Source organism: Mesoplodon bidens (genome assembly GCF_964165515.1).
Source record: "Mesoplodon bidens genome assembly, chromosome: 20".
NCBI classification, from domain to species: domain Eukaryota; kingdom Metazoa; phylum Chordata; class Mammalia; order Artiodactyla; family Ziphiidae; genus Mesoplodon; species Mesoplodon bidens.
The window spans coordinates 7,275,525-7,296,833 of record NC_138181.1 but is presented as its reverse complement, the minus strand read 5'-3'; the positions used below and the strand labels follow the sequence as shown (position 1 = coordinate 7,296,833).

General features: G+C 42.6%; 1 protein-coding gene across 8 annotated transcripts in view; it reads left to right on the top strand.

Moving 5' to 3' along the window:
* Nucleotides 1-21,309, top strand: part of PSD3 (pleckstrin and Sec7 domain containing 3) — a 559,242-nt gene that overhangs the window by 181,270 nt on the left and 356,663 nt on the right. For all 8 annotated transcript variants that reach the window (XM_081221103.1, XM_081221102.1, XM_081221100.1 and 5 more), the window contains 2 exons: nt 5,539-6,643; nt 9,570-9,965. In XM_081221103.1, the coding sequence (XP_081077229.1) occupies nt 5,539-6,643; nt 9,570-9,965 (1,501 nt within the window). The remainder of the gene's footprint in view (nt 1-5,538; nt 6,644-9,569; nt 9,966-21,309) is intronic.

Below are 21,309 nucleotides of genomic sequence, written 5' to 3'. Positions count from 1 at the left end.
TCTGCCCTCTCCCTTTATCTCTCTGTCTTTGACCAGATGCCAAGTTGTTGTATCAAGACATCACAGGCATTTGCCCACGGTTAATGCCGGTACCTCTTTTTTTTTTTTTTTTTCTGCGTTACGGGGGCCTCTCACTGTTGTGGCCTCTCCCGTTGCGGAGCACAGGCTCCGGACGCGCAGGCCCAGCGGCCATGGCCCACGGGCCCAGCCGCTCCACGGCATGCGGGATCCTCCCGGACCGGGGCACGAACCCGCGTCCCCTGCATCGGCAGGCGGACTCTCAACCACCGCGCCACCAGGGAAGCCCAATGCCGGTACATCTTAATGAAAAGTATTAGACATGGGGTGGAGAAATTACTTGATTTCTTTGATGTCCCTTTTCTTGATTTCTTTGTGTTCACTTTTCTTTGGGCCAGTGTGCCAGTGTTTATTTTAGTGGTTGTTTTATAGATGGCAATTTAAACTGTTAGAACAAAGTGGGTTCTTAAATGATAAAGTTTAACTTTTCTTCCTTTTGTTGAATGGGTTTCATGGTAGTATGTTGTGATGTTAAATATACATTTGGCTTCAGTGGTTACTTTGGACAGTTATCTTAGAGCACTTCATGATAGGTTAAAAATTGTAGCCTTTTGAGGCTTTAAAATATGAGCTAAAATGTTAATTTATTTCATGTGTGTGTGCTAGATGTAATACAGAGATAAAATTCTCTTGACATGAGTAAGGAGGTGTCTTCTTGCAAGGGCTGGTGATTAAGGGAAGGCTTAATTAAGGAGAGGAGATTTGAATTAGATCTTGAAAGATGAAAGTAATCTGATTATGTAGAGGTGAGAAGAAAAAGTATGTCATATGCAGAAAAGTGATGGAGCATAGGCAAAGGAGTAAAAAGCTCAGAGTGTTAACTTAATTTCTGGTATATATTAGAGAGAACCTTTCTAGAGTATTCCTGTGCTGCTCCATCCGTCAGTTAGAGAAGCAATGGTATAACACGTTTGAAAAGGGAGTTGAGTGACAGAAGGAGAGAGTAGATGGGAAAGATAGATTGGGACCGGATTATGGCTCCTAACTCCTGGATGAAGGGGTTTGAACTTTAGACTTTATTCTGTGGGCAGTGCAGAACTACTGAGAGCAACAGAAGTTTTTGTTTTAGGAAGATTACGGTATATACAATGAGGTAGGCAATGAGGCTGGACATTGGCTAACCATTTCAGAAGATTTTTTAAATTTCAGGGAAAAGATTGAAGACACATACTAGGGTATCTCGCTACCAGTAAAGATGGAGGGCAGGGGAGGGATGTAAAGCTTAGTAGAGGTAGAATAGATAAGCTCTGGTTTTTATTTGTTGTATCATGTTGGCACGTACATCATTCCTTTGAGCCTGTTTTCTTGCTAATTTTGTTAGGTAGCCAAATTAATTCTTTGATTCCTTCGACTTTTGCAGTTTTATATTCTGTGATCCTCATGTTTTTGTAAAGGCATACTCTAACTTAGATAAAAGCATTGTAACATCTATAGGAAATATTTCCCACTGTGACCTAAGTTCTTCTCTAACAATTTTAAGCTATTTTACTAAGTTAAAGAAAAAAGCCCATGCTTTTGGATTGTATACTTTTTTCTTTCATTGCATTTTAACAATAAGTTTATAGCTTTTCAACTATGGAGGAAATTAAAGTCCCCTGAATTATTAAGGAAGAGAAAACTGTTAAAAGCCTAAAAAGTGTAAAATATGAAAAATTTTTTTAAAAAAGTGTAAAAAGGTGTAAACAAATGCCAATATAGAATATTTCCCAATTCATTTTGTTAAGCCCACATTACTACCCAAACCAGAGATAGCACAAGACAACTACAGACCAATATTGTTTATGAATATAGGTGCAAAAATACTAGAAAGCTGAATCTAGCAACTTATAAAAAAGGATTATGTACCATGACCAACTGGCATTTATTCCAGGAATGCAAGGTTGGTTCAGTATATAAAAGTCAGTTAATGTAATGCACTGTTACTAGATTAAAAGACAAAACCCACATGGAAATCTCAATTGACAGAGAAAAAACATTTGACAAAACTTGGCACCCTTTCATGATAGAAACACTTGACAAACTGGGAGTAGAAGGGATCTTCCTTATCCTGATATGTAGGGCGTTTGTGAAAAACCCACAGCTAACATCATACTTAATGGTAAAAGACTGAAAGCTTTCTCTTAAGATCCAGAACAAGACAAGGATGTCTAGCTCTTACCACTTCCAGTCAACATTGTACTAGAGGGTCTGGCCAGTGCAGTTAGGCAAGAAAAAGAAATAAAAGGCATCCAGATTAGAAACAAAAAAAGTAAAACTATCTCTTCACAGACAACATGATCTTGTACATAGGAAGTCCTAAGGAATCCACAAAAAAGCTATTAGAACTAAATAGTAAGTTCAGCAACCAGTTGTATTTCTGTATATGCTAGCAGTGAATAATCTGAAAATGAAAAAATTTCTGCATATTATAGTATCAAAAAGAAAATACTTAGGGGAGTAAGGTTAACAAAAGTAATGTAAACCTTGTACATTTAAAACAAAAACATGTTAAAATAAATTAAAGAAAGTTAAATAAATGGAAAGGCATCCTATAGTCGTGGATCAAAAGACTTAATAGGAATATTGTTAAGATGCAGCTCTCTACAGATTCATCCCAGCCTCTATGAACATTTCAGCTGTCTGGCAAGCTGATCCTGAAATTCATATGGAAAATGCCAGGGTCCCAGAGTAGCCAAAACAACCTGGAAAAGGAAGGACAAAGCAGGAGGACTCACACTTCCTGATTTTACTTCTGCAAAGCTACAGTAATCAAGATGGTGGTATACTTGCTGCCAGCTCAAAGGAATAGAATTCAGAGGACAGGCATAAACCTTTACGTTTATGGTCAGTTGATTTTCTACAAAGGTATTAATGCAGTTTAGTGGGGGGAAATAATAATTTTTTTCAACAGTAGTGCTGGGACAGTGGATATCCACATGCAACAGAATGATGTTGGAGCTCCACTTTACCCCATATACAAGAGTTAACTCAAAATGGATCAAAGGTCTACATGTAATAGCTAACACTGTAAAACTCTTAAAAAAAACAGGAATAAATGTTTGTGACCTTGGATTAGACAGTAATTTGTTGCATATGACACCAAAGACGCAAGCAACAAAATAAAAAAATAGATAAGTTGGATTTTACCAAAATTTTAAAAAATTGTGCTTCAAAAAAACACCATCAACTAAGGGAAGAGACAACCCACAGAATGGGAGAAAATGTTTGCAAAGTATATATATGATAAGGAACTTCTGTTCAGAGTATACAAAGGACTCTTACAACTCAATAATAAAAAGACAAGTAACCCAATTATAAAATGGGCAAAGAATTTGAATGGTTATGTCTCTGAAGAAGACATACAAATGGCCAACAAGCATGTGACAAGATGCTCAATATCATTAATCACTACCACAGTGATTAATGATATTGAGCGAAATCAGAACCACAGTGAGATAGCATTTCACATCTATTAAGACAGCTATAATAAAATATATGGGCAGTACTAGAACCCTCAGACTTTGCTGGTATGAATGTAAAATGGTGTAGTTACTTTGGAAAACTGGCAGTTTCTCCAAACAGTAAACAGAGACAGTTACCATGTGACCCAGAAGCCACTCATAGATATATACCCAAGAGAACTGAAAATAAATGTAGACACAAAAACTTGTACTCAAATGTTCATTATTTATAATAGCTAAAATGTGGAAATAACACAAATGTCCATCAGCAGATGAATGGAAAGAAACTGTGGTATATCTGTACAATGGAATATTATTTGTCAATAAAAAGAAGTTCTGATACATGGTACAGTGTAGATAAGCCTTGAAAGCATTGTGCTAGGTGGAAAAAAAGACAAAAAATGCCACATATTGTGTGATTCTATTGATATGAAATAGAACACGTGAATCCATAGAGACAGAAGGTAGGTTGGTAGTTACCAGGGGCTGAGGAATGGTGGCTAATGGATTGGATATAGGTTTTCTGGTGGTGGTAGGAGGTGATGAAAATGTTCTGGAATTAGGTTGCGGTGATGGTCACACAGTTTTGTGAATATATTAAAGACAACTGAATCTTAAAAGTCCTATCACAGTCTTTATTGAAAAATTTAAAATGTCAGTGTGCCACAGGAAGAGGAATCTTTATTGCTTTTAACTGTCTTTTTCAAAATCAGGGTTTGAAAGTTGCTTCCTCCTCAGATTTCAAGCAAGCCACATCCTCTTCTGTCTTGTGAAGGTATTATCAATACTACAATCACAGAGAAGTGCTTGGATTCCATCAATACTGATTCAAATTTAATTTAAAAAATGTATTTCAAATTATTTCAAAAATGAAATATGAAACTGAATACACTCTTAGATGTATTATTATTTATCAGATTTTCCACACTGTTGGTTACTATACATTAACTTATGTTTCCAAGTTACCTCATTTTGTACATGCCTTGGAATCAAGTCTTTCATGTCATTTCATTGTATATATTCAGACAGTCATCAAACATTTCACTGAATAGGAAGGTGGTAGCTGGCAGTGCTTTAAAAGCAGTAACAAAAACAACAGGTGTCCTCTGTCAGAAAGTTGTCCAAGTGAGAACCCTACATTTCCAGGGTAGATGAGGATATTCTCGATACAAAGTAACCAAAACCAAGTTCAGAAGGAAATTGGATCCTGGGGTGATAGGACTGTAACTGTTATCCATAAATCCTCAATTTAAAATTCTGTTTATCAGAATGTCTTCATTTTTCTCATTGACTGCCATTTTAATAAGAAAAGGATGTAAATTTGATCCTACCTAGTAAATATATGGTAATAGTTTTTACTGCTTCATATATTGGGGTTCTGCATACGATACCATTTAAATTTTACGCAGTTGGTATCCCAGAGATCTTTCTTAACATATTAAGTTTCCCATTCCATTTTGACTTCAGTCTCATTCCCCAGGTATGTTCTGAAAGCATTCCCCTCCCCCCCCACTGAAATCCAACAGTGAAGGGGAAGCTTCCAGCCAAAAGAATAGTTACTGACTTTAAAGAGATCGTATCTTTCTTTCTGAGGCTTCCATCTGAGATTGCACTGCACAGATATCGTTGGCTGGATCATAAGACTATTTGTTGTCGTGCCCAGTATAAATACTTTAGTTGCTATTTCATGAGTGGTATTTGGAAAATGATACATATCCTTATTTTCATCTGTTCTTGCATATGCAGCAACCGAGTTGTCTGTGTGGGACTTCATCAGAAACAGGGTTGAATAGGGCGTGTGTCATTAGATTGTCTCTGTCTGTGCCGAAACCTTTGTGGGTACTCTCGTGTAAGCTGAGTGGAAGGGTTATGAGAAGCAAGTGTTGCAGAGGTGGGGGCAGGAGACGGTAAAAGGATCACATAAGGATGACTGAGTGCCTAATGCGTGTGGAGATTTATTAACACACATTGGAATCTGTTGTTCAGAACAAGTCATGTGTCCATTCTGTTCTCTTTCTAGGTGATCATGGAGGAAGCACTTTACTCCCCCCGAATGTCACAAATGAATTTCCAGAATATGGGACCATGGAGGAAAGTGGAGAAGGCCTAAGAGCCTCTCTCGAGTTCGATGCCGAGTCTCTGCCGTGCTGCCCTCAGGCGCAGCAGAGGGTCCAGTCTCTTGCTGGCCATCCCTCTGGGCTTCTCAGTGTTACCGGAGGACCAAAGGATATCAGAGAGGTCCCCTCTCAGAGTCATCTCAAGGAACAGAGTTTACAACCCATTGACTCTTTGATTTCAGCCCTGAAAGCCACAGAAGCCAGAATAGTTTCAGGAACACTGCAGGCTACAAAGGTACTGGATGGAGATGCGGTTTCTACTTTTTTAGTTCAGCAGGTGGAACAAGAGCCAGACACTGCCAGTCATAAAACACAGAGAGCCAACACACTGTTCCCTGCTGGCCGAGAAAAGTCACGCGATGTACCTCTTTCAGCTGAAGTTACGACTGAGGAAGGTTTTTATCTGAGCATCCAGGAGGGCCTGACCGCACTATTAACTGGAGAAACTCAAGCAGAGCTTTCCCTAAGAGCCAATAATGGGAGAAAGGGGGCTGTCCATGTGCAGGGGCCGGCTTGTCCAGCCTCCTCCGTGGGGAGCCCCGTGACCCGCAGCTCAGTGGGCAGTGCTGGTTTATCGAGAGAGAGGAGATCTGATCAGGGGAGAGAGCCCCCAGAGCAGTGCGGTCGAGGCAGCTCCTCCGGACGCCCAGGCCAAGTCAAACATGTGGAATTTCAAGGGGTGGAAATATTGTGGACAGGAGGGGAGAAAAGAGAGACACGGCAACCTGTGGATTTTCAGACATCATTGGAAAGGACAACCCCTCCTGAAAGCAAAGAGTTTTCTCAAGTGCCAAGCCATCTCGTCTCATCTGCTGGTTTGTGCGATTCAGCTGGTTTAACTGAGAGTGTTTGGGATGACACCCGGAGAGCTCCTTCAGAGAGGCTGGCCACTGGCTCAGGGCCATTTCTGCCTGAGCCTCTTCTCGAGAGTGGAGAGGATGAAGTCTTCCTAAGGGAAAACAAGGAACATCTTGGGACGAAACCTGAATTGGAGAGAGACAGGGAAAGGTGAGCTCACATAGTATCCTGCTGTCTGTGATGCCAGTGAGAACTCGATTCACAATATCCTGGGTCCTTGTTTACCACAGAATGGAAGAGAAGTGACTGTAAGCTATGTTGCTTCTAAGGTTCCGAGATGTTAAAGTGGTCTTGTTATCAAGTTGTCCATATGGGGAGACTGTGAACTCTAGGTGAATCCATTTCTGATGTTTTATTGTATTTGACAGGTTGCAACTTCTCCAACATCAAGGTAACTAAATACCCCACGATTATCTTTAACAATGTGGAAAGGTTTGAACTCTTTTTGACGTATCCTGTAGTCATTACATCCTAACTCAGGCATTTCTTCTGGGTGCAGCACCGTTGCCTGCATACAGCCTTATACATGTAGGAACACAGAGGCTCTGGTTTGGGCTGTCTCAATTTTCTAGGTTGAAAGAGGAGATCAGGAGGTCAGAATTCAGTTCTTCCATGGCACTCACATGGGTCTCCCTTCTCACAAGCAGCATGTTTTGATTACAGCCCTGATGAGTAAACTTGGCATCATATGGTATTTCCTGGTCTTTCCCTACATTTCTGGCATCCATACCAGCTGAGAGACTGGAAAAATGGAAGCCATACCCATCTGTCTTCACTTCCTTTGCTTGTAGTCTGACTGTAGAGTGTTCCTCTTGGCAAAGTCATTTCAAATGTGTGCCGTCCCGTCAGTCCTCCACCTGTGGTAGTTCACATGGGAAAACATCTGTCAAGCCTGAAGGGTTTTGTTTGTTTGTTTGGTGTAAGGAGATGCCGTTTTCTCCACAGTTAACTAACAGATCCACGGAGAGATGCTCCTTTAGGACGGCTGTCAGGACTCCTCTCCCTCCTGTCCCCATCCCCCCTACACAGAAAATCTCCAGACTCCCCTCAAAAGGAGCCCTGATATGTGGCACGTGGCTCGGTAATTATATTCCCACTGGGCTGTGCACTTCTGTGCTTGTGCAGATTATTCATTCATTCCTCCTTTCCTCCCGCCCTCCTTCCCTTCCTGTCCTTCCACAAATGGTTTTCAGTTGTCTGCTCTGTCCTTGATATGGCTAGAGATGCTGGGCATAAAGGAATGTTCAAAATAGACATGGCCCTGGGAATTCCCTGGCGGTCCAGTGGTTAGGACTCTGTGCTTCCACTGCAGGGGGCATGGGTTCCATTCTTGGTTGGGAAACTAAGATCATGCAAGCTGTGCGGCGAGGGCAAAAAAAAAAAACAAAACAGTGGAAAATAGACATGGCCTGAGGTCACTACCTCGTGGAGTTTACTTCTGAAGATCAACACGTTAATAATGATGGGACCTCTAATTGTGCTGGGTTCCGTAAAGGAGAAGAGAGACGTACTAGAAAGAATAGTTTTGTTTTTTTTTAAAGTTTTTTTTGATGTGGACCATTTTTAATGTCTTTATTGAGTTTGTTACAGTATTGCTTCTGCTTCACCTTTTGGCCCCTTGGCCCCGAGGCGAGGCACGTGGGATCCCAGCTGCCCAGCCAGGGTTCAGACCCTCACCCCCGCATTGGAAGGTGAAGTCCTAACCACTGGACCGCCAGGGAGGTCCCTAGAAAGAATAGTCTGACTGCAGGAGAGAGGCTGATTCGGTTGATGGCTTGGGGAAGGCCTTTCTGTGGCAGTGATAGTTACGCTGAGACTTCAGGGATGAGTACGGGTTTGCCCAGCAGAGAATGGGGAGGAGGATATTCCAGGCAGAGGGAACCACCTGGGCAAAGGAGGACAGCTGTCGCTAATGGAGCGTGCTTCCTGTACGCTGCGAAGCAGGAGCCTCCAGGTGCCTTTTAAGATGTGACCCTCCGCCCGCCCTCCTCCGGGTGTGGCTGGAGCCTGGGGCCCGGGGGAAGGTGGGAAGTAGGTGAGCAGAGGTAGGGAGGGGCCTCATCCTGAGCTTCCTGTTTCACTGCAAGTGCCCTGAGGAGCCATTTAGAGGTAGAACCCAGAATAGTACTTGGTGTGGGGTAGGCCTTCAGTAATTTAAAAACAGAGACAACTGAACTGTTGAATGTGAATCCTGGTAATACCTAGAAATGACGGTTACCTACCAGGTAGTTTTATTCCTATTTCTGTTTTGTTCCTGAGGCTCAGCTAGTAATTGGCACATCCAGATTCAGCTCCATGTTTTTCTGTCTCTTGTCTTCTTTCTCTTACTGAGTTTTAAAATTTTATTTAGTTATTCTAATGTTCATTTTTAATATTTGAAGAATATGCTGCATATTAATTAACGCCCCACGTATATTAACCTGTACGTTTTTTCTAGGTTGTCACTGTTTTGGTTAGCCTTGTAGTAAACACGTTTGTTGGCTCTTTTTTTTTAAAGGTCGTTTACTGGCTGGCTGTTTCTGGACCTGAACTTTCTCTGCAGTGCTGTCTTATTGTCACCAGGGGACAGCCCTTGGATTATAGAATATTTATCTTCTTGAGGGCATTTGGTCTTATTTAAATCAGAAAATACTAATAGACTGATGAAAGTTTAGTGTATTTTTAGTCCATTAAGTTTACACAATATATTTATCTTCTAACAGGTCATTTACCTGTTAATGACCTCTTTCTGTTAAAATTAAGGATGATAGTAGCTGTTAATTTGGATTTGTGGAGTTTAGTTGGCTAGATGAAAATTTAATATTTTAACATTTTACTCAAATACTCGTTGGACCTGATTCACTTATTAGGAACTAGTTCAAAACTCTATTAAATTATGTAGACGGTAGCATAGCATACGTACGCTAAAGAGTTTTTTCAGCCTGAATATGTTTCTATGATATCTTCCTTCCCAAATGTATTGACATAAGCCCACTGAATACGAGTGTTAGCTCTATAGAATGTTCCCTTTTTTCTGTGGTTGGAGGGGAAAAAAATAACCTAATATTGAGATTCGTCCGTTTTATGTGCTTTCCAGGATTCTTGAGCAAGAGGAGCACTTTCAGGCCAGAGATGATGATGTCCTTGGGTCCGGTTGTGCAGAGGATTCCACTGATGTGTACAGCTCCCAGTTTGAAACCATTTTGGACAACACGTCTTTATACTACAGTGCTGAGTCCTTGGAGACTTTATATTCAGAGCCTGATAGCTATTTTAGCTTTGAAGTGCCCCTCACTCCAATGATACAACAGCGCATTAAAGAAGGCGGTCAGTTCCTGGAGAGGACATCAGTGGGAGGACAGCAGGACGTCCTGAGCATCTCCGCAGATGGTGGAATAGTGATGGGCTATTCTGATGGGATCACCAATGGGCTGAGTGGCTCCAGTAACTCCACCTACGCAAAAGGCACCCCAGAGATTGCTTTCTGGGGAAGGTACTGGTCCCATTCTCTTAATTTTGTGCTGGTGGGTTTTGTAGCAGTTTTTCTTTGGGAAATCTGAGTGTGGAACATATTTGAAAAGCATTTGGCTGGTTTCTGTGGATATAAGTGAATGATGTGAGTGAAAAGTAATTTGGGTTTTGGGGGCAGGTAGAGTACAATTTAGTGGTTTGCCAAATTGGCAACCTGTGGACATTCTATTTGGCAGTATTTCTTGTATTACCATATGTAAATTGGATCCTGAACAAATACTTGTGGGTGATGAGTATGTATTAGTTCCCATGATGCAGCTTTGGTAGCAGTGGCCTGGTGCTGGGAAAAGGACACTGGGAGATCTTGGCTTTCATTCTGCCACTGGCATTGGTTGATTACCTGGGGCAGGTTGTTTGATTAGGCCAGAGATTCCTTGATTGTAAGTTGAGGGTGTTGGATTAGATGGTCACTCTAATCTCTTTTGGCCGTTTGCTCTGTGAGGTCCCATTCTGCTGGGAAGTCTTCGTGTTCCTGAGATGGTGGGGGAGGATCTAATTATATGGGTGCTTGGTAGAGCTGATCCCTTGGTTAACGCCATAAATACTTATTTTCTCTCTTTCCTTTAGGATTTAAGTCTCCCTGGAACACAAAATCACAAATTATGTAGGTTTTATGTGCTGTACCTGTCATTTAGTGATTCCCTGTCTCTTTGTGGATTATCCAGCATTTCATCTCTTGTCATTCATCGTTCTAGGGTCATTTACCTGTCCTTCAGCCTCTCCATAAGTGGGCAGAGAATGCTAAACTTCTTAATCATTTTATGAATTTAGTATTAATATGTTTTTCCTGAATTAAAATGTGTCAATTCACATGTTTGGGGAGGTGCAGGGGCGGTTAAATGGGGATAAACTATTTTAAAGTTGTATGAAGAAATGTCAGTGGTTGTTTTCTTTTAAAAGTCAGTATACATATTACAGATTTCTTTTTTTTTTATATATAAATTTATTTATTTATTTTTGGCTGCGTTGGGTCTTCGTTGCTGAGTGTGGGTTTTCTCTAGTTGCGGCGAGCGGGGGCTACTCTTTGTTGTGGTGCACGTTCTTCTCATTGTGGTGGCCTCTCCTGTTGCGGAGCACGGGCTCTAGGCGTGTGGGCTCAGTAGTTGTGGCATGTGGGCTCAGTAGTTGTGGCTCGCAGGCTCTAGAGCCGCGAGCTTAGTAGTTGTGGCACACGGGCTTAGTTGCTCTGCGGCATGTGGGATCTTCCCAGACCAGGGCTCGAACCCATGTCCCCTGCATTGGCAGGCGGATTCTTAACCACTGCACCACCAGGGAAGTCCCCATATTACAAATTTCTAATAAGCCTTTTTTTATGATCAGTCTGTTCTATGTTAAGTGTTTCCTATAAGCAGTTTATAGGTTTATAGTTCATTGGATGAGCACATTCAAGACTGGCACATGGTAACGTTGCAGCTATGCATTTCCATGTGAAATAGACCATGGATGTTGGTTGTCCTCTTGGATCACACAACTCTCAGAAGCAGAAGACCTTGGTCTGAATTTCTTGGACAAGCCACTTATTCTTTCTGAAACCCCCTTTGTTTATTTGCATAGTGGGCTTAATGATACTTAGTATGCTGTGTGGCCATGAGATTTAAAGAGTTAATATAGATTAAAGCACCTAGCACAGTACCTGGTACCAAGTAGAAGCTGCAGCAAATGTGTGAATCAGAACTGGCTGATAAACCCGCATTTATACCCGATCTCTAAGAGGTGGTGTCCCTGAGGGAAGGGGGGCATCCCTGAGAAGGGGGTGTTTCTAGAAGGGGCCAGAGAGAGGGGTGTCTCTGAGGGGACATCCTTGAGAGGGGGGTGTCCCTGGGTGGATGGTGCTACTTTAGTCGTTTAGTTTCACCATCATCTCGGGTAACTAAGTTGTGGTAAAATGCAGATAATTTCATTGAAATTCCAATCCAACTTTCTGGAGTGAGTCGAAGTTGTTGGGGACCTGAGGTGTTTTTGGCTGAGAGGCTTTGCTGCAGAAGCCACAGGAAAGGTAAGTAAGTAAAGACAAGAGGTAAACTCAGCAAGTCAGAACAGGAAGGTGAAAGGTTTATCAGAGGTGTGGTTTGCAGACTCAGAATAGGAAGCAGCCGTCATTGGGGCCAGCGTGAGTGCCAGTCATTAGTAGGGCAGAGCTGGGTAGTTAAGAGAGAGTATTGGGGTAGGTTATAGTATTTTAGCATCTCAGATGTGGACAGTGGTATCCTTCAGGCCAACTTGAGATAAGGTTTCAGCTGTGTTACCTGCATTGTCAAACCATGAGATCTTGCCCAGCCATGAGACCGAATTCCAGTACTGAATGAGAAGCATGTTAGAGATGGGCTCTGGCACTGTCCACATGATTCCTGACCGGTGGTCATTCACCCTTCCTTGAGCACTGCTAGTGATGTGGACAGACCAGCTTGGCAAGGGCACACCATTTGTGTTCTTGGACTTGGCATAAGATAATAAGCAGTTACAGGTGGAGGAGGTTTTTTGTTTGGTGATTCACAGTTAAAAATTAGGATGGGCTCAATCATTCTAAGAAACTTTAGGGAATCTGGAATAATTTTCATATTTTTCTCTACCTTCTCTTCCTTCTTGGTGCTTTGGAGAAGTTGTAGCACCAGAGGAATCGTGGGGTGAAGAATAATGATATTTTCCAGCTTAAAGGGGGCCTTAGATAACCCTGTTTTACAGTAAAGAATCTGAGTCCCAGTTGGGTGGGATAGAATTACCTGGTGACAGATCTTGCACCAGAATTCAAATTGCGTGACTCCTAGACCAGGTACATTGACTGTTCTAGGCTGCCTGGTTTCATATCTGTATTCTTTCTTTTGATCTAATTTCTCTCATGCCATATATTTATGGAGCCATAAGTCTGAGTTGGTAATTGTAGAGCTGGTGGTTGTTGTTGTTGGCGGTGTATGTGTTCAATTTTAGAAAAAATTTTCCAAATTGTTATCTAAAAAAAAAAAAAATGGTTCTGAAGAACCTAGGGGCAGGAGAGGAATACAGATGCAGACGTAGAGAATGGACTTGAGGGCACGGGGAGGGGGAAGGGTAAGCTGGGACGAAGTGTGAGTGGCGTGGACATATATACACTACCAAGTGTAAAACAGATAGCTAGTGGGAAGCAGCCGCATAGCACAGGGAGATCAGCTTGGTGCTTTGTGACCACCTAGAGGGGTGGGATAGGGAGGGTGGGAGGGAGTCGCAAGAGGGAAGAGATATGGGGATATATGTATACGTATAGCTGATTCACTTTGTTATAAAGCAGCAACTAACACACCATCATAAAGCAATTATACTCCAGAAAAGATAGATGTTAAAAAAAAAAAAAGAAAAAAAATTCCCAAATTGTTAATAAACCTGTCTCCATAAATTTTTTTAATGTAATCAATGATCAGGCTTTTAAAAATTTCTTCTGCATTAAAACATCCCTCTGCAGAGGTCAGGAGTAGATAGAGGTACTGAGTCTGTTAAGGACGTCCGGACTAGGATGCTGACTGCACAACTGTCACCCCGACTGACTCCCTTCTGTTAGGCACTCAAGGCCAAAGTGTTAGGCTTCAAGGAGAAAAAATTCATTTATTAATAAATGTTGTGATAAAACAGCACAGCAAAAGTGATAAATAAAATAAGTGCACGTGCTTAGCATTCCACCTCTACTCACTGGTCTCTCGTGTTTCCTTGGTAGTGGACTGGGGGGTCTGACTGTGTTGGATAAAGTGAACTCTGAGGAAAGCACAAAGGGCAGGGAATGATAAGACTAATCTGCGCTGATAATGCTGCTTTGAGTCTAGCTGGACTTGAACCAAGAAAATTAAGCCCATTCCTATTGAGGTACTGCTTTTGATGTATAAAGTGTTAGACAGTATTGTAAGATTACTTTAGGTTGTCTCTAAACACCATCTTATGTCCTATGCATCATATGTATTCCATAGGTTTTCTTTCTTTAGTAAAGACATGGTGCTTAATGCGCATAATAAGCTAAGAGGAAGGAACATTAATGTTCTGATTTTCCAGATAAGGAAACTGAGGCCCAGAGCAGTTGAGTTACTTGCTCAAAGTCACACAAATGGTAAGTGCCCCACCCAGGATTTGAACCCAGGCAGTCAGGCTCCAGAGACCATTTATTTTTTATCTCAAAACAAAAAAATATTTTTGCTTGACATTGCCTAGGTTTATTTTTAAATACTTTTCTATATCAGTATATGCTTTTACACCCTTAAGGATTATCTTAGCGGCGGTATCTGACAGTGATTTCTTTTGAACACAGGATGACACTGTTCTCAATTGTGTTGCTTCCTGTAAGAAAGGTGGAGTGGTTGGGGAGGGTGACGAGGACCTGTGGCACTTCAACACACCTTAGTTCCCTCTCAGGAGCACCTCCCAGGCCTGGATTTAGCCAGGCTTTGTGGCCAGGGCGGGACTGAGTTCCACTTAAGTCAAAGAAGAAAATACTTCAAATCTGTAATATTCTAGAATAGGGTTGGAAAGGACGTTTGTAGAGAGTATGTGTGCTGACTCTGTCTTTTAAAGGGTTATGTACCTTTGCAGTATCAAATAGATCGCTGTTATAAGCTGAAAACACCTCTTAAGATCCTGGAATCAATTTGGCAGGAATAGTTAAATTCTCCCAGGTGCTCTGAACACTGATGTTGACCAGAGAGCCGCATGCCAATCCGGAAATAGCTCACCCTGTGAATGTACCACAATAGTTTAATGAAGGAGCACAGAGTAGCATCCCCTCCCTTGGTGGTCCAGCTGCAGAGTACTGAGGCTAGCTAGCGGGTTCAGCGGTGCTGTGTGGAACCCAGTCACGTGGCTCCAAAATTAGAAAGGATCAGTAGAGACTTACAGACACCCAGGGCCAATGGGTTCCTTTGTGTCTGGGTGCTTCTCCCTCTCCGGCCCATCAGCAGAAGACTGCAGCTCCAGTCAGTAAGTCCTGACCTGAAGCCTGCAGGGCACAAATGTGGTCACTGTGACCATTAGCAGGGCTGAACATTGTTTATTTCTATGGAGCTTGGGTTTGGACAGATGGGAAAAGGGACAGCAAATACAGCCATGTGGCAGGAGTTTGTCTTTTGATTCTCTGAAATACACACAACTGCCTTTTAAGGTGACATTTTTGGTGTAACAGATATGTATACTCCACGTCTCGGCTTCCCAGTCTTTCTTTCGGAGAGCGCTCAGGATCCCGAGGAGCCCTGCAGAGCGGGTGGATCACGTCTGTGTGCAGCTCTTACGCCTGGCCTGGGGAGTGCTCCGCTCAGTTGGGTCCACTCCAGCTGCTAGTTACGGGTTTTCTGCCTTCTCCCCTTTCTCAAATGAAGTGCAGACATTGGAAGTATCTTTTTTCTTCCTGTTTTTCTTTTTCTTTAGTGTCTTTCTGTCTAGGAAAAGTCACGTGAAACAAGATTAGTACTTAGAGAAATTTGTTGAAGTGCAATTTCAAATATATTTTGACATCCCAACTTAAAACCTGCAGGTATTTAATTAAGTAATTAACTAATTATTATTTTTGGCCATGCCATGCAATTTGTGGTGTCTTTGTTCCCCAACCAGGGATTGAATCTGGGCCCCGGCAGTGAGAGTGCCGAGTCCTAACCACTGGACCGCCAGGGAATTCCCTGCAGGTATTTTAGTATAATGTAAAATATTAAAATCATGTGACATTAGTTAAGCTGGTGACAGGAAAAGACCTTGATCTTGTGAACTTGTTTTGGGGGATCTGACTGACCTCCTGTGTCCTCCAGGTGGGGAGCTCCTGCCTCTCAGGTTCATTCCTGCTGCTCTGGTGATCTCTTCAGGCCTTTTCTCTCATGTTTTAAAACTTGTTCTGTAGAAGATAGGTTCTCATTTTTCTCTTTCTAGCTTCCTGAAGCAGTTGTGATGATGATTTTTTTTTTCTTAAGTGCAAAGGGGCCCCTGCTCATTGCTGAGGGCAGGGGCTCTCCTAGCTTCAGAGCCGGTCATATCTGGGTTCAGATCCTGCCTCAGGTACTTACTGGGGGTGTGATCTTGAGTAAGTTACAGAAAATCTGGGAACCTTTCCAAGTGTAAAATGGAATGAATAACACCTATTCAAAAGCAAATGAGATTAAGTGAAAAAAAATCAAGAATAGAAAATCAAGTGATTTCACAATGCCTAGCATGTAGTAGGAGATAACTGTAAAATAATGATAATACGAACAACAGTGGTAACCTGGAGAAGAGTTGTATGCCAGTCCACCGCCTGCTCAGGCCCTGGGTCAGCCTCTGAGCTGTCTGAAACACCTGGTACTGGACATCCTGAATCAAATTCAGTGTACGGTGGTGGGGTGGCATAAATATGGGTATTTGGGATCAGAAGACAGGAGGTCAGATCATCCTCTCTACTGGCTGCTTGGTCCTGGTAGGTTATTTCACTTCTAGGAAGCTCCCATTCCTTACTGGTAAAATGGAAATAACCTTATCACCCAGTTTACAGTTCTGTTGTAAGAATTTGCTAAGTTCTAGTTTGTGGATATTCATTTTTATCATGAGTTTTGCAGTAGTCTGAGTAATAGTCTAAGGAATATAAGAAAATAAATAAGAAAAAGCCCGATAAAGAAGGAAAGACGCAAGGATTTGGTTAGTGTTTGAATCTAGGACATGGGGGCTGCATCAAAGTGATTGTGAGATTTCCAGTGTGGATGACTTACCAAGTCAGGAAACAATCAGCGGGAGTTGGGGGGAGCAGCGGGGTTTGTAGGCGGGCACCTCCCAGGGGGGTCTGTTTACACAGATTGGATTTGAGGAGAGGGAGGACCCTTCATATGCAGAGACTCAGTCACCATTTGGAGCGGAGGCTCGCGGTGAGCTCTGGGAGGGTGAGGAGCGGGTGAGGCCGGGCTGGAGAGAGGTGCACACGGGAGCCCTTGGGTGCTGCCCGTGCGGCTTTCTGATGCCACCTGGGTAGGGCGTAGGCCTCTGACGGGAGTTCCCGGGCGGCTCTTCGTTGCTCGCCTTCAGTCCCCAGCAGTGTCTGATCGTCAGGGAGCCAGTGTGGCTGTCCTCTCAGGCAGGCCTGGCCCTGGCCTGGGGGTTTGGCCTCTCCCTCTTTGCTGGGGTCTCTTGTATAAGTCGGTGATGACTTCAGGAAGTGGTCCTGGATTTGAAACAGGGTTTCCCAGAAGCATTCTAATTATGTAGTTTAAACCTTAAGACATACAAAGTAGTGCCCTGGATGTTGGTGTGAAGAGTGCTGTGGGGTGCTGGCTAAGTGAGTCATCTTTCATCCAAGACTATATTGCAAGACCTCAAATGATAGAGGACGTTGGAGTTACATGTCATTACAAGGAGAATCATAGCTCTAAATAAAAACTGGATTGGCGGTTATTTTAACTGGTCAGGGTGATGCAGCAATCTTTCTATTCATATATCAGTGCCATATTTAACTTTTAAAGGAAGCAATAACGTTTTCTCTCAGCAGAGGTCACTTAACACAAGACTTGCAACATTGGATGAGAAACGTTATCCATTGATCCGCTGGGGAAGAAAAAAGACAGAGACCTTCTCCAAATAAAGTTCTCTGAAAGTCTTTTACATAGAAGTACCAATTTATCAGAGCCCCAAATGGGTATGTTTCCAGTGCTTTAATCTTGTTTCTCTTTTTCTCCCCTGCGTCTTAGACGCTTTCTGTAAACTGTATTAAATTGGCACAAGCTCCTAGCAGAGCCCTGCTATTCAGTACTGTAGGGCCATGGTGCCAGGCGAGTTGAACATAATCTTTCTCATGCATGCTAATGAGGATGAATGTAAACTCCACCTAAACAATCTAGCGTCTAAATGTTAGAGAAATGCCTTGACAGCATCTCATGCCCTTGTGCTTGGGCCTCCGTCCCCAGGCAGTTTTCTCTGAAGCTGGAATTAGGAGGCACTCTCCACGCTTTGCACAGATTACGACTCTGCTGGTCGAGGGTGGTACCCAGGCAGTGGAAGTTTCAGAAGCTTTTCGTGGAAAGATGCTCATGGTCAGCCTAAGTTGTCAGCCTCTCATTTTTGAGCTTGTTAGAAATGTGTAATGCAGGCCTCACCCCTGACCTGCTCAGTCAAAATGTGTATTTTAACAAATTCCCAGGTGATTCATGAGTACTTTAAAGTTTGAGAAGCACCGGAAACTGTTAAAGGCAGAAGACAAAGCTGAGTAAGACAGTCCCTGTTCTCAGGGGGTGGGGGGGGTGAGGGGGTAGTGGGGTGGGGGCCAGGCCTGTTATATGTCACTGTGCTACTGGCAGGGAGAAATTTCTTAACAGAGGTTCATAAAAGTGAGTGGCCCTGGCTGTGAACTTTGAAATGATTTCTTGTGTTACCTTTGGTGTAGTGACCACAGGGTGCCCATCACTGCTCTAGAAATATCGAGGTTGACCCATTTTCCTGCTAGGAAACTATGGTTTCTTAGTGAAGAGTGTGGGTTAAGTCAGACTGCTTTGGCTCATATTTTGTGAATTATCTCTACTAAACCTCAGCTTACTTATCTGGGAAAAGGGATAGTAATTTACTGTCACTTGGTGATTACTCAAAATATGTTGGCTCTTATTATCAGTAATAACACTGCTTGAACTGTTCTCTTTAAAACTTCCTCAAAGTCCCCTGCTGTGAGTGTACCATGGTCAGATCAACTTAGGATGTTGTTTATCTGTAATAATAATTCTAAGAGCCTTAGATTACTTGAAGGTGAGGAGTTTTAATGATAGTTTATTTTCTTCATAATTACATAGCAGCTGCACCTCGACACAAAGGTAACATTTTCTAGTCAGGAGTAGTAATATGAAATCTTTAGTACAGAGAAATTAAGAGGTATTGAATAATTATTATTGTGAAACAAAATTATAAATGTGCATTATTCACACTCCATTCACTTAGCAACTATTTTAGGGTTCATCGTATAGTATTATACTTAGGTCTGGGCCTGTCCCTCCTATTAGGCAGTGAACTTCACAAGTGTTTAGATTTAAGACTCAGAGAACCTCTGTTACAGAGTCCATCACATGCTGGGTGCCCAGTTTTTGTTGAATGAGGAACTCAGTTAGCAGCTGCTCTATACTAGGTACTAGATGTCTCCCAAAGAGGGGGCAGCTAACTTCACAGATCACTCTGGAACAGGGCCTAGTGGGTGGGGCACTAAGGTTCCGAGGCCAGGACTACGCCAGCGTGGGCTTTGGAGGACCCGGTGGGCGTGTGGACATGGTTGTGGGCCGGGGGAGACTTTCCAGGTGGAGGCAGAGTTAGGAACAGCTGCTTGGACTGGGGGCTTGAGAGTTGAGGGTTTATTAATCTCTTTGCCTCCTGTTGTGTTAATTTTCTAGATTGAGGCCACTGAATCCACTTGAAAGGTAGTCATCATGCAGTTGACTTTTACGACTTCTGCACATCCTAGACACACCCAGAAGTGTAAAAGTTAATAAACACCTTCCATCCCGCCAGCCAATTTGAGAAATAAAATGTTTCAGTCAGTGCCTCTGTGGTCCCATCTCTCTTGTTCTCTTCCTAAAGGTCACCATGACCTGTGGGCGTGTATTGTGCCTATATAGGTGTGAACCCATAAACAATCTATGGTATTCTTTCACATGTTTCTGAACTTTATATAAGTGCTATCTTGTTTCCTTTTGTAACTCACTTATTTGCTCAACATTTCGAATTCATTCTTACTGATTTATAAAGCCCTAGTGTATTAATTATTTGCTGAATAATATTCATTGCGTGGATATACACTGTAACTAATTTTCCCATTTGCCTAGTTATGAACATTTTGGCTGTCTTGTATTTTTGTTATTTTAAATGGCATGGCAGTGAACATTCTAATTAGTGGCTTCTTGTGCACATGTGGAGAGTTTCTCTAGGCTAAGTATATATTTAGGAATAAAATTGCTGGACAGTAAGTTATAATCATTTTCTGGGTGAACCAAGGCATTCTTGAAAGGGCATATTACATTTTCTTTGAGAGTATGGAATTTTATCTACTTCTGTTTATAAAGTAATTTTTAGTTATTTTACCTCCTGATCCTTATAATTCCTAAATCCCAACAAAAATAGCAGGAGCTTAAAGAGAAAGCATGGGAAAAAAATGAACAAAACCAGTCTCCTTTCCCTTCAGGAGCTCTGATGTGGACTCTGTTATCCATTAGTTAGGCCTGGTGCGCGTCCATTCCCCGCCCCCCCCCCCCCCCCCCCCCCGCCCGCGCCGCCAAGTCCTGTAAGGTCCCAGTTTCTCAGATGCCTTGGTGGCAGTTGTTGCCTGTGTCTGACAGCTGTGAGTGTTGCCTGTCCACTTCTGGCTGTCTAAAGCAGGGTGTGAACAAAAGGCCAAATGAGTCTTTTCATTTAAGGATAGCAGAGAAACAGAAACAAAACTAGAAAATAGGAAAACACAAATCACATAAAATTAGGCGTGAATTTAACACAGGTGAATTTTATATAATATAAATGAATCAGATCTATTTATTGCCTATTTCAGCCATTCCCTTATAGCCAGAATGTGTGTGCTGTAGGAAATGATGGTCTTTAAAAATAGGACCTCAAAAACTGTAGTGCTACTTAAGAAAAACAATGCTGAGATTAGCACTTTTTTCCTTCTTTTTCCAATGATGTTGGACAAACTCTCTTTCTCACAAAAGCAGCAGCCACTCCACATAAGCTAGCACAGTTGTCCTTCCTCCCTGTAGTCAGCTGGCCTCCTGGCTTCTAAAGAGTTAAGCTGGAGGTTTATGAGGTCATGCGTGGCTTCCCAGGATCTGAACTTCTGAAGCTCTCTTGGAGGGGGGCTGCCTGCTGAGAGGGGAGGCGGGGCAAGGGGAAGTACTCCTTCAGCTCCTTCAAGTTCTTACCCCGCAGCCCCGAGGGAACAGTGGCGAGGGAACAGTGGCGTTCTGGGAGAATGTCGCTGCCGAGTCAGGGTGCAGCAGTCTGCGCTCCCAAAGGAAGCAGCTGTAGAAATGCATTGAAAGAGCCCTCGCCGGTGATGAAGTTCTGCTAAACAGATGGGACCAGAGGATGTTCTTTGTATTCGTGACAAAATTACGGGCAGGCTGTTTGCTGACAAAGGTAACTGGAATTGACTTTATGTTCTTTGTCTGGTCCCAGACAGTGCTGGATTATGTGTGATTGTACTTACAGAAAATTCCTTGGATTTTAAACTTTTATTTCAAGTGAAAAACATTGTAAGAAAGTCTTAGAAGAAACAGGAAAATGATAATTCCTGTATATTGTTTTCTAAACAAGGGTGTCCGAAGTGCGGAGGATGTATTTGTACGGGGCTGTGATGTTTGGGCAGTGAGATGCTCCCTTGATGGAGC